At 43.4% G+C, this 18,035-nt stretch overlaps 1 protein-coding gene across 2 annotated transcripts in view; it reads left to right on the top strand.

The window, feature by feature from the left end:
* The window catches only part of CDH20 (cadherin 20), a 52,174-nt gene extending 34,412 nt beyond the window's left edge, over nt 1-17,762 (top strand). Inside the window, exons 9-11 of one of the 2 annotated variants that reach the window (XM_045007603.1) lie at nt 1,937-2,054; nt 14,243-14,494; nt 16,248-17,762. In XM_045007603.1, the coding sequence (XP_044863538.1) occupies nt 1,937-2,054; nt 14,243-14,494; nt 16,248-16,747 (870 nt within the window). In that variant the 3' untranslated portion in view covers nt 16,748-17,762. Of the gene's footprint in view, nt 1-1,936; nt 2,055-12,914; nt 13,129-14,242; nt 14,495-16,247 lie in introns of those variants that run through there. The other variant, XM_045007604.1, reaches the window with a different exon arrangement.
* Nucleotides 17,763-18,035: the final 273 nt, after the last annotated feature.

Here is an 18,035-nt window from a genome sequence, read left to right as displayed (position 1 = left end):
AGCAGTTGCTCAACCTGGCCCTTAGGCATTCAGTATCCACGGTACTACATTTGGGTGCTCAAATCAGAATTGGATGCCTAAATTTAAAAACTGGAGTGCCGATCTCTTACTAGGGGAGGAAAAAATAGACATTCCATATTTTAAACCTGCCCTTAGCTTTCACTAAATCTACTTCAAGTCTATTTACCCCTATAAAGTATCCTGGAGTGACTGGGCCAACTTCATGATAGGACTCCCCTGAAGTCAATGGGTTTATACCAGAGATAACTTTGTACAACTATGCACACAGAGCCCCAGAATGAGGCAAAGAAGAAAAATCATTGTTTGGGTTTCCTAGGGCAGTGGTCTCCAAACTTTTTTGATCGCGCACCCCTATCAGTAAAAAAATTTTGAGCATGCACCCCCTGCCATGCTGGCTCTACCATTTTTGCCAAAGCAAGAAAAAAAAAACCACTCGGACTCCCACCCAAACTGCTGAAGCAAAACAAAACAAAAAACCCACTCCTTCTGCCACGCACCTCCAAGGATCCTCTTGCGCACGCCACTTTGGAGACCACTGTCCCAGGGGACAAACTTTCCAAGTAGTGCTTGAGAATTTAGACATGCAGCTGCCATTAGGAATAACTGGAGTCATGTGACTAAATAGCTTTGCACCACTTTGAAAAGTTCCTGGAATCAATTTAAAAGTGTTGTTTAAGGCTGCCCAGGCCTATCATTTCTCAGTTAATCACTTAGAAAACAAACTTCAATGCTATGAATTCAAGTAGAAGTTTATTCCTTATATTAAAACTAAGCAAAAGGTTTGTCCCTGATTCTATTACATGCTCAGGCTGAGCAGTACCATACTCTCTTACTCCCCATTGAAATCAACAGGCTCCTTATGGAGTAAGGGTGGTAGAATCTGGCTTCTATTTTCTTTCCAAACAGCCTATTATATTCATTGCTTAAGGCAATGCTTGCTTGTTTTCTTATTGTTGACTCCATAGGAAAAACCTAATTAATTTTAAAAAAATAAGGGCGCTTAGATTTCACCGTTTAAAGTCAATGGCAAAACTCCCACTGACTTAAGTGGGGTTAGACTTTCTCCCAAGGTATTTTGAACTGTGGGTCAACTACAATATCATGAGCACTAGTTCTTCTGAAATCCAAATGCTTTTTCTAGTGCACATCCTTGGTGACAGAATATATAAAATGGGGAGGGAAGTTTATATTCTGTAACTTACAGCAAGTGTAGCTTATTGTGTGAAAGACCGTAGAAACCAATAAATGGAGCAGAGGCAGGAATTTAAATGTGACCATTTTTGGAGGGGCATGTTCTGTGCCCCTGCCAATTATTGGGGGGAGGGCATGCCCCCACTTGCCATCCCCCTTGTGCACACCCCTGAAAGGGAGAATTCATCATGTGGAAATCAGGCATGGAAAATTTATATATATAATACTGCAGAACTGCCTTTTTTTCTCTTCTTTTAAGCAAAGTGACATGTTTCCCTATGAAACAAACCTTACTATTTAAAATTATGTTCAAAATACTCATCTAGGGTTCAGTGTGGATAAGTGTCTGAAAGTTATCTACTTGGTAGCAGAAAATGAGGTTGGAAATCTATTGACAATGGGCTTTCTTGTGACAACGATGCATGTGCTTCTGAGCATTTCAGAGCCTTCAAAAAAGGTTTGATTTAAATTGGGAATGGGGGTGTGGCTTGTCTGTTATTTTAACCGAACCAGTTGGCCCATCCCTAGTTTTACTGGGATTTGTATGATTGCAGTGAAATAAAATGAAGTCTAGAAGGCTTTCAATGTCTCAAGTCATGACTTGTCCCTCACAAGATGGTCTTGTTCAAACACTGCATTTGCTTTCACTTTTAGAGTGTAATTCTTTAAGCGGTGTCTCCCGAGCAGGGCTGCTACCACTCTGTTTTGTTCTTGCATCCCACAGCTGATTCAGACAGTGAGTGCAGTAGACCAGGATGACCCACAAGAGGGTCAGCACTTCTACTACAGCTTGGCTCCTGAGGCAGCTAACAACCCCAACTTCACTCTAAGGGACAATCAAGGTAATCAGAGTGGACACAGTCAGTTAGTTACACTTATTTCTATAGCCTGAGTTGGACATGAGAGGCTTTGACTCACAGTGCGCTATGAGACTGCCATTTCCAATAATGCCAAGTGACACCTGCTCCTTAAAGGCAGCGATAAAATGACATATTATTTTATACACTTGAAGGTTATACAACATTTGCTTCTATATAAATATTTCCCAGTGATAGGCTCTTTTCTTCGAGGAAAAGTGTCAGCATTGTGCAAATTCGGATCTTGTGGTCATGCTGTAGGCATCTAAGATTTCAAGAGTGGGACTTGGTTCAAAAGGCAAGGCTTAAAGGTAGGATTAGAACTGGAACTAGGAGAAATGGAGAGCAAAATAATTTCCCTTTTTTGCACCCTACATGTTTTCTTCCAGGCACAGAAAGTGAATGCTCTTATTATTCCAGTGTCTCCTCTCTTTTTCTCAAAGCTCTTTACACTTGTTCACTTACTGCTCATAAAAAAGCTGTAAGAGTTACAGGGGAGATGCATGGCACAGAGGAAGAAGCCATCTAGGATGCACAGAGCAGAAAGGGAGAAGCCAGAGTAGAACACTCCAAAAAGGAAACAGGGAGTAACAAGGGAAGACAGTGAAAAACCATTGTCCAAGAACAAGGAAATAATCAAGCACATTCGCTGGATGCTTCAAATGGGATCATTCAAAGTGAAAAACATTTGGAACTGAACCTGACCTTGCAATCTTTGCACACAGGATCAGGCGCAAAGTGTCCTTTATTCTAGTTCTAAGAGGTGACCATAACTATATAAAGGTTCTCAGTGAAATATTTAGTACAGAAGCAGCTCACCACATCTTGACCAGTGGCACAGAGCTACTCCTCTGCACTGCCATATAGGAGACCTAGCATTGATTTTGGAGCTGATACAGGGTTGGAAAATCATGCTTTCAGCCTGTGGTAGGAAGAAGTCTCTCCTGTATAGCAGCAATGATCCTTTGAGCCAACTGATGGGCTGCAAAAGGATTATTTCAGGTGCCTCAAGTGAGGTTACACTGGGGGCAAATGTAGAAGACTCACAAAGTGGAGATCTTCCTCCCTCCTGGAGAGGGAAAAGTCTGCTGCTAGCTACAATATACAGCAATAGACTCCAGTATTTAAAATCAGCTTCATGCTTCACCTCTGCAAATAAATGGGGGTGCAGTGTTGTGGATGCAATTAATGGTAAGCACAACCTGTGTACACTGGCTGTCCAACTCCCCTTGCTGACCAGACCTGCCCCACGCACACACACCATCCTTTTACCCATCCAGACTGATACATTTCTGAAAGGATGATTCAGCACTAACCAAACACCTGGAATATTATTTCTGAAAATGGTGAACGACAAAGAGAAACCCCTTTGGGTAGTGGAGAAACAGCAAAATGCCTGTAAAACTGGGGAACAGATGGGCATCCTGTGTTCAGGTTATCAATTTATGTAAATCGGTCAAACCCCATTAAAGTCAGTGGGATATAAACAATTTTACACCAGTTGAGGATCCAACCCCAGTTGTCTATTCTCTGTCCAAGTTAACCATTTCTATCCAAGAGCAATTTGGAATGTCTTATGATCTCCACGGATCTGAAAGGGCTAGATTAATATAGCTACATGAGCACCCATTTCTCATCACAGCAGTTAAGAACTACCTAGGGCAATATGGCTATCAATTTCTGGAAAATAACTTTCTAGGACTAGTGGTGGAAAGGCATAGGCACCGGCACCTTAACCTGTAGAATTTACTTCCTTGAGAGTCCACCAGAGCTTAACTTGGCTTAGGTGGCCTTCAAAAGCATGGAGTACAGCCCACCTGTAGTCAGGCATTTAAGGGACAACCAATTCACCAGTGAGAGGATCACTCTTAACAGACAGAGGTAATAAAGTCAGACCCTCACCTGACTTCAAAGGGAGATGGGGCAGGCCCTTGATTAGCTAATGTAACCATACTTTAGTGAGCTATGGATGTGAATATAGCTTATGATATACTGAACTTGTGGGGGTGGGTATTTTTTGTAATCGTTAAGGTGCCCCAGTTCAGCAAGAGAGGCTGGGGACATTTTTAAATTAATAAAAATAAAGGCACCTGCAACAGCATTGGCCATGATCTGAATACAACATTGCTTCCTACTCCACCATGCATCTGTCCATCTCTCTCCAGGAATACAGAGGAAAGTTTCTGAGGTCAATCATAAATGTAGATGGAGTTTCTGCCATGGCTAGCAAATGGGTACTTTTAAAAAGAATGCAAGTAGCAAGCAGGCCAGTGACCTTTCACAACAGCAGGACAATGCTATATCTGCTCATAACAGTTATTTGGAGAGAGGCCCAAAGGTTTCCCCGTGCAACATTTTGTGACCTTGTCTCTCTTTTGGGGGTGGGAGGCAGGAGACATATTTTGCCAATAAAGTTGAAAGCAACCTTCACTGTAATATTTGGCAAACTAGGCTCATTGTGTCCTTGAGGCATTGTGCTAAAAATAGAAACTTATGAAAATTCTTAGCATCAGATGTACTCTTTCAGACCAAGGCTGTGCTTGGTAAAATGTATAATGGCAGCAGTGACTGAATAGCTGTGCCTCCTTACCACTTTAAAATGCCAGCTTTTCAGAGACATATATCCTAGCAAACACAGGGATAGTATTGCTTACAAATCTGAAATGTACATGGAGTAGTTTATGAACAAGATTGTACGATTTCAGTAATCGAAGAGGTCCCTTCCAGTCCTACCTGCAATCTATAAGAACCTACTGCCTTGACAGTTCAGTGGTAACAAATAGTAATAAAACTTCATAATGATACTTTCATCTGGGAATCTCACACTACTTTATAAATTAGGAGACTGAATCACAGAGGGGATAGATACTTATCTAAAGTCACTTTGCGGTAATGATGGGAACAGAACACAGAACTCCCAAATCACAGGTCCTGTTCTTTACTAGAGAACAAATGCCTCCGAATTTGGAGTAAGGGAACAAACTAGTAAGATTACCGATGCTGCTGAATACATTGCTAGCCACTGCAGTGATTAGGAGTAATTCTTTATCAAAGCTGTAGAACTCTAGCACCAATTAAAACTGTAAGAGTCAGTTTTCAGTCTAAAGAGCTCCCCTAACACCCCCTCTCAGTTCAGGAGAACATATAGAGGGTAAAGGCATTAAGTGTTTTGGATGGAAGGAGCTACAAATTAGTGGATAATTTCCTCAGTTCACAAGGAAGATTTCGATACAGTCGTCTCTTGACTTAATCCTCTGGCCTCCAGCTTCCGATAATGAAAATGAATAGCAACCATGATGGGTACAGACACTAATTCTATACTGGTGTGTGGGTATTCATCTGCAATCTCAAACATCCACCTCCTCTCCGCACAGTATTTTATGGCTTGTGGGTTCTTAAAGACCCTTTTCCTTAAATGGGAGGTTACCACTATCTCAGACATGAGAGAGAAAACCAAAAAGCTGAAAATCCTGAGAAAATCAAAGTTCCTTCTTCATGGTTGGTTATCAAAGATGGCTGCTGCTTCTCCGCCCTCTCCCCTAATCTCTGGTAAATTATTTTGCATTAGTTATTAACTATGGTAATTACTTTAAGAAAACCAATACAAATTCTGAGGTAGATTATCCCTGGTCCTTGTACAGATACATAGTGCCTTCCCTAGCCCCACAAACCTAGATGCTGGAACTAGAGGTGCTGCTGCACCCCCTGGCTTGAAGTTGTTTTCATCATATACAGGGTTTACAGTTTGGTTAAATGGCTCTTAGCACCCCCATTATACAAATTGTTCCAGCCCCCATGCCAGGGTTTGTTTTGTTCCCTGAATTTAGTGGAGTACAGTGATTACTCCCCTGAAAGTACTAGGCATGAGCAATCATCTCAGCTGGAACAAGAGAAAACAACTACGGTGTGCCCTCTTGCACACACACACCCCTGCAAAGCCGATCCTGCATGACATGGCGTAGGCTCCATCCTATGGGATGGAGTATCATGTGTGCTCCCTCTGTTTGCCCAAAGGCTGACTGAGGAGACAGTTCCTCTGCCACAAGTGGTACAGAGCTACATCTGTCTGTACTCAGGGTTGTGGCTAAATACTACAGTCTATCCTTCTGTGATGAAAAGAAGCTGCATGAGGCTGTAGTGAAGTCAACACTACCTGTGCTTTTGTATCATCCATATTTCATAGAACTTCTCTTTTGGGTTATGATCTAGCAGGTATCCAATCTGGGCAAGTGGTGTATTCAAATTTCTGACATGCCAGGTCACATTCCATCATATTATACACCCAGCAGTATTGTATCAAATCACATTGGCATTTGATGAGACACATGACTACACAATATGGCACAAACATATTGCAGTTACACTGCAACAAGTCCAGCTATTCTTTAGGGATGAACTGGATCCCTGCCTGTTAACAAAAACAAAAGGGTGGCAGACGCACAACACTGAGAAACACCAAAGGGAACTACATCACCATGACGGTTAAGAGAGATCTGGGAGACATATTTGCAGTAAATTAAAAAAAAATGTGCTTCAACATTTGACTATAAAAGTCTGTTTTTCATCTTGAAAAGGAACAAATATTAACAAGACCTAGGGTTTGTCAGTAACTAATGCTGCACAGCTTCAGCCAGACGCACTCCCTGTATCAAAAAGTTATTTGTTTTATGAATAAAGTAGAACCCTCTTATTATCCGGGGCACCAACCAAGAGGAGCTAGGGATGAACAGGACTTCTATTCTTGTTCACTTTAAACAGGCTGTTCCTGTGTCCATGTATGCTCTAAGCAAGGTCCCATGCATAGTGTGGCTGTGCAGCCAGCCAGCCTCATAATTTACCTTTTTGCCAAAATGCCACAGAACTATCTGTTGGCACAGTATAAATTTAAATTGCCATTTCCTGCCATTACTTCAGCTTCTCCACCCACTCTACTAAATGTGCTGCAGAAAGGACATTATATTAGGTGCTGGAGAGGAGATGTCAGAGGGCACATGGGCAGCCTAGAGACAAGAAAGAGCTTGGAGAGGTTTGCAGAAGAAGGCAATTGCCATTTTGCAGTTCCTAAGCCAGAGGTAGTCACTAGGCAGACCATGGGCCAAATCTGGACTGCCAGAGGCTTTTGATTGGACTGCAAAATATATTTACTTATTATAATCGTTATTGCAGTGTGAAAAATGTTTCTCTGTAGTCTGGACCTTGATTATACCTTGACCAAGAAATTTGGACCTTGAAAAAACAATTAACTACCCCTGTCCTAAGCCTTCCCCAGCTCCAGAGCTACTAATGGGCACAGAAACAGAATTCTGCTTTGGTGCCAAGGATGGCAGACACCTTCTTCTCTGTTTCCCTTTTTTAAAGCTGTGCAGTGTATCAAATGGGCTGGTAATCAATAAAAATTGCCACATAATCAGTGCTGTTAAATTGGGGGTGGGGACGAAATGTTCAGCTTAAAACTGACAATAACACTGTTTCCACGGCAAACAAAGCAACTCTCTGTCCTAAGTACATTTATACAAATTCCACATTTTACAGGTAGGAAAATGTCAATTTCCCCTCTCCACCCCCACCTCCCTTTATTTTTAAATGGAAGTTTTCCTAGCTAGCGGTGTCTTTTATGCCAGCCTACCCTGTAAACACTGACAGCACCAGGTACTTCACCAATCAAAAGCAGAGATGGCCAGCTCATTATTTCCTTTGTACCAATCAGAGGGAGGTAGCAAAAATTAAATAGGAAACCACGAGCTGAAATTCAGACATCCCACAGCATCATTCCATCCAGGGAAGTTGCAGGAGTGGAGTTTGTTGGCCCATCAAAGAGAAAAGGAGCTGTGGCCCTACAAATAAGTGGATGCCCCAATATCTGCAAATAAATTGCAGTAATGATTAGGCCATTTGTACATAGGGCCAACTCGTCTGCCCTACTCCTTCAGGTTCCTCCCCACTCTTAGCAGCACAGACTGGTTAAGAGCCCTGCTACCATACTTTCCTACTTATTCATGGGCCTTCCAAGAGGCATTGGGCTTGTCTAAATGAGAGGTTTAAACTGGACCAGATCAAGTTAAACTGGTGGGAAAATACTTAAGTACAGATGCTCCAATTCATTATAGCATATTAACTCTGGAATCTTCTTTCAAAGTGAAAGAAATTTGACTCAGATAGAATTTGTTCTATCTATTGTTTGTGTTCATGCAAAGCTGTTGTGCACTTCTTTGCAATCCTCCAGCTGCTATCCCACACTGCTTTGCAGGCAACCATTAATGACTTGTCTATTTACCTCTATGCCTTCCACTGCTCTGGTGTCAAGCTGACCAGATGCCCCTTTCCCTGTTTAAAAACTGGCACGGGGTCAGATTTTGTCCATTTTCTCCTGGATTTGAATATATTGGCATTGCAGCAGTATTAGTCCAGAAGCCCTACAATATGCCTAGAGCAGCTGCCTGGAGCTGTGCTGAGACCCTGAATCTCATCACCATCTGGGGAGAAGTATCAGGAAGCTCTTGTGGACCCCCGACAGAATCAAGCTCTTTTTGCGGGCACTACTAAGCACATAGCCAGGCAGGGCCTCAACCAGCACACCAAACAGTGCAGGGTAAAGAGCAAACAGCCCAGGAGGACTTACATTCACACCAGGGATACTGGGAAAAGGTCCAGTAGTGGCAATGTGACCTGTCCATCTTTTGAAGAGCTAGACAGAATTTTGATCAGTTACCCTACCACCCAAACCAGGAAGGTTATGGACCCTGCTCTGTCCCCACCCCAAAGACAACCTGCAAGACTCACTGGAGGATGAGCATGAGGGAGCCAGTGAAGACCTGTCCCCAGAATGCTAAGATTTCTTCAGGACTCAGAATCATGACGTTGGCCAAGTAGAAAGTGAGCCCAATTCCTGATGTGCAGCAACCAAGCCCAATTCCCAGCCAGAAATCCAGCCTGGGACTGAGAAGGCAGATCCTCTCAAGGGAACCTTGTCATGTAAGTATCTATCTTTATAATTTATTATTATTATTGTGCTATGCTGCTGTGCTAGCTTCAGTTTGGGTGCCCCATGGCCACAGCTACTTTAGTTTGATGTGAGGTAGGAGCCTTTCCAAGTCTCCAGCCCCTCATCTCAGCCCACATTATGCTTTTGGCCCCTCCATACAGTTTTCAAAATGGTGGCTGCTCTGGCCAAGCAGCCTGCATCTGTCTTGTGCTAAAGCCTTGACCATTTTCAAGCCCATGCCATGGAGGGCAAATACCCATCCACCTATTTTTCTTTCCTCTCCCCACATCTGTCCTGTCTGGCAACCCCATTTGCCTGCTCAAAATGGCAGCCAGCAGCCCGGCACAGTCTCCATCTGCACCCCCCATGTCTCCCCCACACACATCTCCCCAAGCTTATTCAAATAATGAAAACATTCATTTGTGCAAAATTCAACAGTTTATCAATGCAGTGGTTACAGGAAGTTTGGTTACTATTCTCAGTTTACATGAGGTAGACATGGACATCACATGCCTGTACAGGTACAAAAACTACAGCTCCTCCAGGAAGTATAGATGCTCTGTAACAGTGAATGCTTCAGACAACCACTGCAGAACCCTGTTTTTCTCTGCACTTTCACCATGTCTGCAAGGAAGATATGGAGGATGGCTATGCAGTCATTCCCCTTCCATTTCTGAAGCATTTTGTGAGGAAGAGCCATCTTGGTGAATAACTTCACAGCATATCTCACTGGTCTGCCCTTTGCTTTTTTCAAGAAGGCCATTCTCTGCCTTTTAGTCAACCATCTCTATGTAACATCACTGAATCAGGACAGCCTAAAAGTGATGTAGAGGGGATTGCTATCCAGTTCTCCCCCACAGGGCCTCTACTCACCTCTACCACACTGTATAAGCAAAAATGCAAAATTCCCAACCCTTCCCTAGCCTCTTGGGGGGCAACGGCAAACCCAAGCAGCATATACCACACAGACAAAAATCCCTGTATAGTTCTCATTTACACACCACTTACCAGCTCTGAATTCCCCCAAGCCTGGGAAGAATGTCACCAAGTCCATATTAAGGGGAAAAAAAGCTATCTTAGCCTCTCTGGAATATGAACAATAACCACTTATATGTTTTCCTTCCTCCCACAGTCGCAGCACTTGCAGTGGCCAGACCCTCCAGGACAAGGCCTTTATCAATGGCTGAGTTGCTGGCTAACCTAATGGGGAAAGAGACTTAAAAAGCAGCATTGCAGAGGCCCAATGACAAATAAAAATAGTGGAGAGATGGAGGCTGTACTTAGGCAAAGAGAAGGAAAAAGAAACGGAGCTCCTAGAGAGACCATTGGGGTGAACAAAGTGGGTCACAGTGGCCAGGGACAGCATTGCCATGGCAAAAGATGCTGTTGAAATAGACATGGAGATATGAAGGCAACTTCTGGAGGCTATAGAGAGCCAGAAGGGTCTGCTGCAGCTTCTGTTAACCAGGATCTAGCCATGTTATGCAGCCCCTGCAATACAGGGTACTGGGAATACTAGCAACAGAGTGTACTACTGTACTCCCAACAGAGTACCCCAAACGGTCATTCCTTCACAGACCCAAGCTCAGGGCAGCAAGAACAGTTTTAGTTGGGAGCCCTCATTTTTTGAGCCATCTACCATCCTTAATAACTTTGAGCCTTGCCATTCAACACCAGCAGGCCTAAGAACAAGAGGAGGAAGAGGCGAGGCATATGCTCACCTGTGACTTGAGTCCCGCCTCCACTGCACGATGTCACTTTGAATTTTTGTTTAGTTATTGTTCTAAATAAGGCCTGTTTCTGTTTGCTATATAATAAAACTCATTAAAAACCATTTATAAAAAGAGTCGTCAATGCATTTTATATAGCAAATCCATAGACTGTAAATAGTTTAGTGTTTTACAGAAGAACCAAGCACAAACACAAAATAAAATGAGGATTGCCACGACATTGTCCTTCACTTCACTACCCATAAACAATATTGCACTGCTCACAGTCCATCCCACATACATGCCCTCAACTGGGTAACAGCTGCACATTTTCAGGCCTGAGACTCAAATTAAGATCCAGAGGTATCTATGACAACATTGCCCTGGCCGTTTCTCTTTTGTATTGGATGCCTTGCTGGCTGCTCAAGGCACAGCCTTATCCCGGGTGGAAGGCTTTTTCCCTTACTCTGACAAATGGAGCAATAATTTTAAGGCACTTATTTTTTCCCCTCCAGCTTCCAACCTAGTCCACAAACAGCGCCACCTTCCTTTCAAACTGCAAAATGCACACCCACTGTCATTCCGCAACTATTAAGACAATAGTTAAACAATTCCTTCCTTCTGTCCAAACCGACTGTGAATGGCTGTTACTTAGGGAAGCAAAGGACAAGCCAGGTCTCCTAGGATAACCAGAGCAATCTGCACACCATAATGTCCATAATCATCCTCTAGGCAAACCGTTCTTGATCCATTAAGGCAGTGGTCCCCAACTTATTTGGCTGGCGGGCGCCAGCCCAAGGACCACTGCGGCGGTGGAGCACCCACCGAAATGCTGCCAAATTTCGGCCGAATTTCGACAAGCGATGTCATCGAGAGGCGTCCCCGCCAAAACTCGGGGGCGATGTCACTTGTCGACGGCAAGCAGCGTCAGCGAGAGGCATCCCCGCCGAAATGCCACTGAAATTCGGCGGCATTTCGGCGGGTGCTCTCCCGGGGGCCAGGACACGGGCTCATTAAGATGCCTCCGCGGGCGCCATGGCACCCACGGACACCATGTTGGGGACCACTGCATTAAGGTAAACAGAGCTGAGTTTCCAAAATCCTATCATTGTAGACTTTTCCAGACCACCCTGCATTTATGTCTGTAAACCTGCCACGGTGGTCAACAGCCTTTGTAGCACCATGGAGAAATACCCCTTTCTGTGTATAAACTCTGAGCTGCGGGAGTGCGGGGGAAGGGATGGGAGGAGCCAAATAATAAGTACATTGCTGCCATCAGTTGCTCCAATACAGTTTGGGAACCCCATGAGTGCAAAGTCATCAATAATATTATGAACATTACCAAGCTTTATTACCTGGTGTAACAGTGCCTCATCCATGGCACCACACATAAACAATGGCCCCCACAGCTGATCTCCCCAGGCCAAATTGGTTGGCTGTGTTCCAGTAGCATTCTGGGGTGACCAGCTTCCAGATGGCAATGGCAACCTACATCTCCACAGGTATGGGGCACCGTGTGTTGGTATGCTGCCACTCCAGGGCCAGTTCTGAAGGATCTCAAAAAAAGGTTGCCTTCACCACCCTGAAATTCTCTCACCATGGCTGATTGCCCCAGCTCTGCAGAATGATCTTTTCCCACCAATCCACGCTGGCTTCCCAAGCCCAGAAACAGCACTGCAGGCTGTGAAGCTACTTCAGCAACTACTTCTCTCATATCAGTTGCTCGCCGTCCTCCTCTTCTTCCTTAGCCTCTGAAGCTGATGTGGTCAGTGAAGTCCAAACCCAAAGTCATCCAGCTTTGAGTGCTGACATAGAGTTCAAGCAACCTCTGTGTGCTTGCAGTTGCCAGCATTATTGAGTCCATCTGGCTGACAGCAACTCAAAAACAATGCTAGTCTGCCCAGAAAAGGAAGCATGAGGCAGAGAGAATGAAAAAATGTTGTTTTTTTTAATTGAACTTCTCTGTCTTCTGATATGCATCCCACAATTCACAGAAAAATCCCAGCATGCACACTGCTCAGCAGCAAAGGACTATGGGATACCCTCAAAGAATGCTACATGATTATTGTTCACCAAGCTGCCACTGTGTGCACACAATGATGCGAATCGAAAGAGGCACTGCCAGCCTGTGCGCACCTTAGTTCAGCTCATGTCCTGTGAGTTAAATAATGCATGTCATATCAATCCCCTACCCCAACCTCCACTCTGTGTAGACAAGTCTAGTGATAGCACAGAATTCCTCTTCACCAATTTAGCGCTGATAAGATCAGCACTGACTTCCACAGGAAATCCCTGCAGGTTTTCCTGAGGATAGAACTATGAAGAACTGCTGCCTGAACCCCAACCCTTCTGGCCAGCTGCACCCATGGTAATTTGGAAGTCCTGATTCTGTGAAGTTTATAGTGTGGATAGGGGCCTTTATGTTTTGAGAAGAGTTGGTTGAGAACTGGAAATTCTGTTCTGCAGGAAAGTCCAACATTTTGGCAGGGGGTGGAGGTGGAATTGTTCTGAATTAGAAAAAAAAAGTAAAATTTCAATTTCCTGTGAAATAATTCCAAAAATGTTTGAATTGAGACCAAAATGTTTCATTACAATAGTGTTGAAATATTTTGTTTCAACTTTGTTTTCATTCAGTTTTGACTTTTATATTATATTAAAAATATGGCAATATATAAATACCATATTATATAAATTATATATAATCTAAATGAAATTAATAGAAATGAAATGTTTGATATTGTCAAAAAAAACCCACACATTTCTACCTTTTTCCATCTAAAGTTTTGTCAAAATGGACATGTTCCTGCAAAATATTTTAATTTTGATTATTTGGGGGGGGGGGAGTGCTGAAAAAGCACGCCATCCTCCCCCCCCACGAGACACTGAATGAGACTTATTTTTGGTGTCTTTTATCCACTTGGTGCCCCCAGTGGACAGTTTATATAGCCCAGAATGATTGAGCCAGCTGATTTTAGAGGTCTTTCAGATGTAGGGGGAAAAAGCTACACATCAAAAATAAGAGAACACTACATGTCCACAAGGGTTACACAAAGAGGTTTCCACAGCATTTTCATTGGAAACACAAAGAAACAACAAGGCCTAGAAAAGCTGCTGAGCAGGAACAAACAGGGACAAGAAGTTGCCCTCAACTGTTCATTTCTATCTTGCTTTCTGAAAGATATTTTAGCAAGATCTGAAGGCTGAGAGTTTGCTCTAGGCACTTAGTGTCACAAAGGGTAAGAGAGTCTCATAAGGTGTACGCCTTACAGGTCTATGTGTTTTAGCCTGAAAACATGTTGGCGTTAGGATGGGAGGCTGAGGCAAAATGCTGATTAGTGACAAACTGGTGAAAAGCAAAGAAAACAGGGAGAGGATATCACAGATGTGTGTCTAATGCTGGGAGAGGGGTTTTAACCTCCCTTTCCAGCTGAAAATGTTTGCATCATAAATTCTTATACATCTTTGTTAATTTCCTGCCCTAGACAACACCGCCTGGATTTTAACCAGGAGATCTGGCTTCCGACAGCACGAGCAGAACATCTTTTATCTCCCCATCCTGATTGCCGATAACGGGCGCCCCATGTTGAGCAGTACTGGCACTCTGACCGTGCATGTGTGCAGCTGTGATGACGATGGTGTGGTGATGTCTTGCAATGCAGAGGCCTATATACTCCCTGTCAGCCTGAGCAGAGGAGCACTCATTGCAATCCTAGCCTGCATCTTTGTCTTGTTAGGTAAAACTTGTGTTGCCTTTCCTAATGAGGAGCTTAACTCACCTATTTTGGTCACGACACTTGGCAGACTGTTAGCCTCACTACGGCTGATTTTATACTATGCATAAAATAGAAGTGTGTGTATAATATATATATAAAGCTTTTTCTTTATTTACCTCAGCATTTCCCCCAAGATTTTATGAGACAAAGAAGGGCAATGGGGCAAGGGAGGTCAAGCCATTATACGATGAAATGGTCTAAGTTTCTCTCACACACACAAAAATCAGGAAAAAAATGAAAACTTGTAAATTTCATTATTTTGGCTCTGAATCTTCCAGATATTTAGCACCTCTGCTCCCATTCTTTGTTTTAATCAGAAATATCTACTTACTTAGATATGGTATCTGAGGTTAGTATCTGATTGCCAGCGGGAGCTAAGGTGCTTAATATCTCTCTTTCTCTCATTTACCTACAGATCTGGTCTATTTCCCTACCCATTTCCCCTATACTCTGCCCCGGATATTGGGATCAACAGGAATCTGGGTCAGATTGCTCCTACCCTTGATCACCACACATTCCCTAACATTTCAGGGCTTGGCTACACTTACAAATTTGCAGCGCTGCAGCAGGGTGTGAAAACACACCCTCTCCAGCGCTGCAAATTGCGGCGCTGCAAAGCACCAGTGTGGTCAAAGCCCCAGCGCTGGGAGCGCGGCTCCCAGCGCTGTCCGTTATTCCCCACAGGGAGGGGGAGTACGGACAGCGCTGGGAGAGCTCTCTCCCAGCGCTGGCGCTTTGACTACACTTAACGCTTCAAAGCGCTGCCGCGGCAGCGCTACCGCGGCAGCGCTTTGAAGTGCTAAGTGTAGCCACAGCCTTAGAAGTTCATCTTCAGTCTGAGAAGCAATGGGACAGAGGCATAGGCTAACGTTTTCGAAAGCACCGAAGTCCTATTTTCAACAGCGACTTAGGCAATTAGGAGCCTAAGGCCATGTCTATACCACTGTAAAATCTCTTTTATAGCCACTCTATGCTGATGGGCAAGAGCTTGCCTGTCGACATAATTAAGCCATCCCCAATGAGCAGCAGTAGCTATGTTGGTGAGAGAAGCTTTCTTGTTGATATAGAGCCGACCACACCGGTGCTTGTCCGTGTAATTTATCTTGCTCAATCAGGTGTTTTTCTCACAGCCCTTAGCAACATAAGTTATAACAGACTATGTTTATGCTATCACTTTAGTTAAGTGTCATTAAAAAAAAATCAATGGGATTTATGAGAGAAAGGGAGCAGATTAGATGGGCCCAAACCAGAACATTTGGGTATGGGTCCAGCTTACAGCAAACCCTCTCCTCACTCCAAAGTTCTGGATTGTTTAAATCCTGGAATTTGGTTTGGCCTATTATAGGAAAAAGGATCCAGCAGCCACATTCAGACCAAAAATTTAAAATTAGTTTTCTTAGCCCCATTCCAGCTGCCCAAAGCTCAGAAGTGTTTGTCTTCTATGGACCACTGATTTGGGCTCATATCTAGAATAAATCATTAAATGAGGTATTTCAGTTATTATCATTACAAAACTGTCATACTGATTCCATCAAAGATTGTAAATACCAAGGACAATGGCTGGACTGGGGGTTGGTATTTACATTTTCACTGCATCTTTTGGCCACGCCTTCTGTTAGAAATGCACATTTGTTCCTTTTCTCAATGGTTAAGGAGAGTAGATGCCAGAGAGCTGCTCTTTCTAATGCCCGTATGTTTTGGTTGCCCCTTGTAGTGCTCGTGCTGCTCATCTTATCCATGAGGCGGCACAGGAAGCAGCCTTACATCATCGATGAAGAAGAGAACATCCATGAGAATATCGTCAGGTACGATGATGAAGGGGGCGGGGAGGAAGACACCGAGGCCTTTGACATTGCTGCCATGTGGAATCCCCGGGAGGCCCATCTAGTGGTGAAAAGCAGGCAGGACATGCTGCCTGAAATAGAAAGCCTCTCCCGATACGTGTCTCAGACGTGCATAACGGACAACAATGTTCACAACTATGTGCTGGCCAAGCTGTATGAAGCTGACATGGACCTCTGGGCTCCTCCTTTTGACTCCCTCCAAACATACATGTTTGAAGGGAACGGCTCAGTGGCAGAGTCACTCAGTTCATTACAGTCTGTCACTACAGACTCAGACCAGAGCTATGACTACCTGACAGACTGGGGACCTCGCTTTAAAAAGCTGGCTGAGATGTATGGCATCACAGAGGGCAACGGGGCTCTGTGGTAACGAGTGAGGAGCAGAGTGTTTTCTACACGACACAAATGTCCTAATCTAGATCTGTTCTCATCAGAAGCTTGTATGGACATAGGGCGAGACCTCCTGAAATAGCAGTATGGTGCTTGAATGAGAGTGGGGGAGAAGGGTGCAAACAAAGCTCTCTCTCTCTGGCTCAGCTTTACTCAGTTAAATTAAGTTACATTTTTAAACAATGGAGAATGAAAAGAGGAAATTATTTCCTGATTTTTATAGCTATGTTTGAAAGCTTCATTCCTGGAATATAATATTACTCTGTTTTTTTTATATGGCAGCTTATGGAGTTCTTTGCATCTGGATATGAAGATGCTTAGGGTCCAATAATAATCTTCAGCTCACAGGGAAATTGCCAGTAAAAGAGGATCCCCAATTGGTTATTCCCCCCCCATTGCTTGCTAACAAAACAGAAAGCAAAAAACTGAAACTGGAGTCGTGAGGCGTGTTCATTATAAAAATCAGCCTTCTTCCTTTGTCGCTAAGAGTCCTTTTAACCCTTGAAAAACAAGCCTGACTTTTTCCATGTTGCTCAGAGGAGAGGGCTTGGAAAGACCTTTGGATTTGTGCTCTAGTTTAATGGCTGATACGTGAGTCACTGAGGTTAAATACTAATCCACCTCCTGTCAAGTTAGTGTAAATTTATTTTCCTCTCAGCTCTTTAAAATGTTGGCACTGTGGAACTGCTCAGAACAAAACCAGAAAATCTGCCTCTTTTGCACTGTAGATGTCTCTTCCATGTGCCAATTGTGATGGTTAGATGCTAGCAATGAAAGCCAAATAAAAAAAATTTGATAATACATGGGTTAGAGGGGCTTTCCTAATCTGTGTGAGGTCAATCCAAGGGATGTTTACATACTGTAGATAACCTACTTGAACAAATGCAGTATTATAGAAGAATAAATGGATGTAAGAAAATTACATGTATAAGTTTTGTATATTTGTTAATAATTTTGGTAATAAATATCATGTACTGCATACAGTACAGTACCTTAGCACCTCTTTTAATAAAAGTTATACTGAAGGGACAGTCTGATGACAATTTATTGGATGCTTTATGTACACCAGTTAGTGCTTGTAGGCAGCAGGCAAAACGTGGTTAGTCAGAGCTGTATAATGGAACCGAACTTTCAATCTGCAGGGTCAAGCCCATTAAATGTTCACTTCTAAATAGTGGAATCCTTGTCAATTAGCTAATTTAGGAGAGAGTCATTCCTCACTTTACGAAGCATTTAAGGCCATGTTTTAAACCCAGCTTCTCTTGTTG

Source organism: Mauremys mutica, chromosome 2, assembly GCF_020497125.1.
Source record: "Mauremys mutica isolate MM-2020 ecotype Southern chromosome 2, ASM2049712v1, whole genome shotgun sequence".
Classification (NCBI taxonomy): domain Eukaryota; kingdom Metazoa; phylum Chordata; order Testudines; family Geoemydidae; genus Mauremys; species Mauremys mutica.
This window is presented reverse-complemented; position numbering and strand designations above follow the sequence as displayed.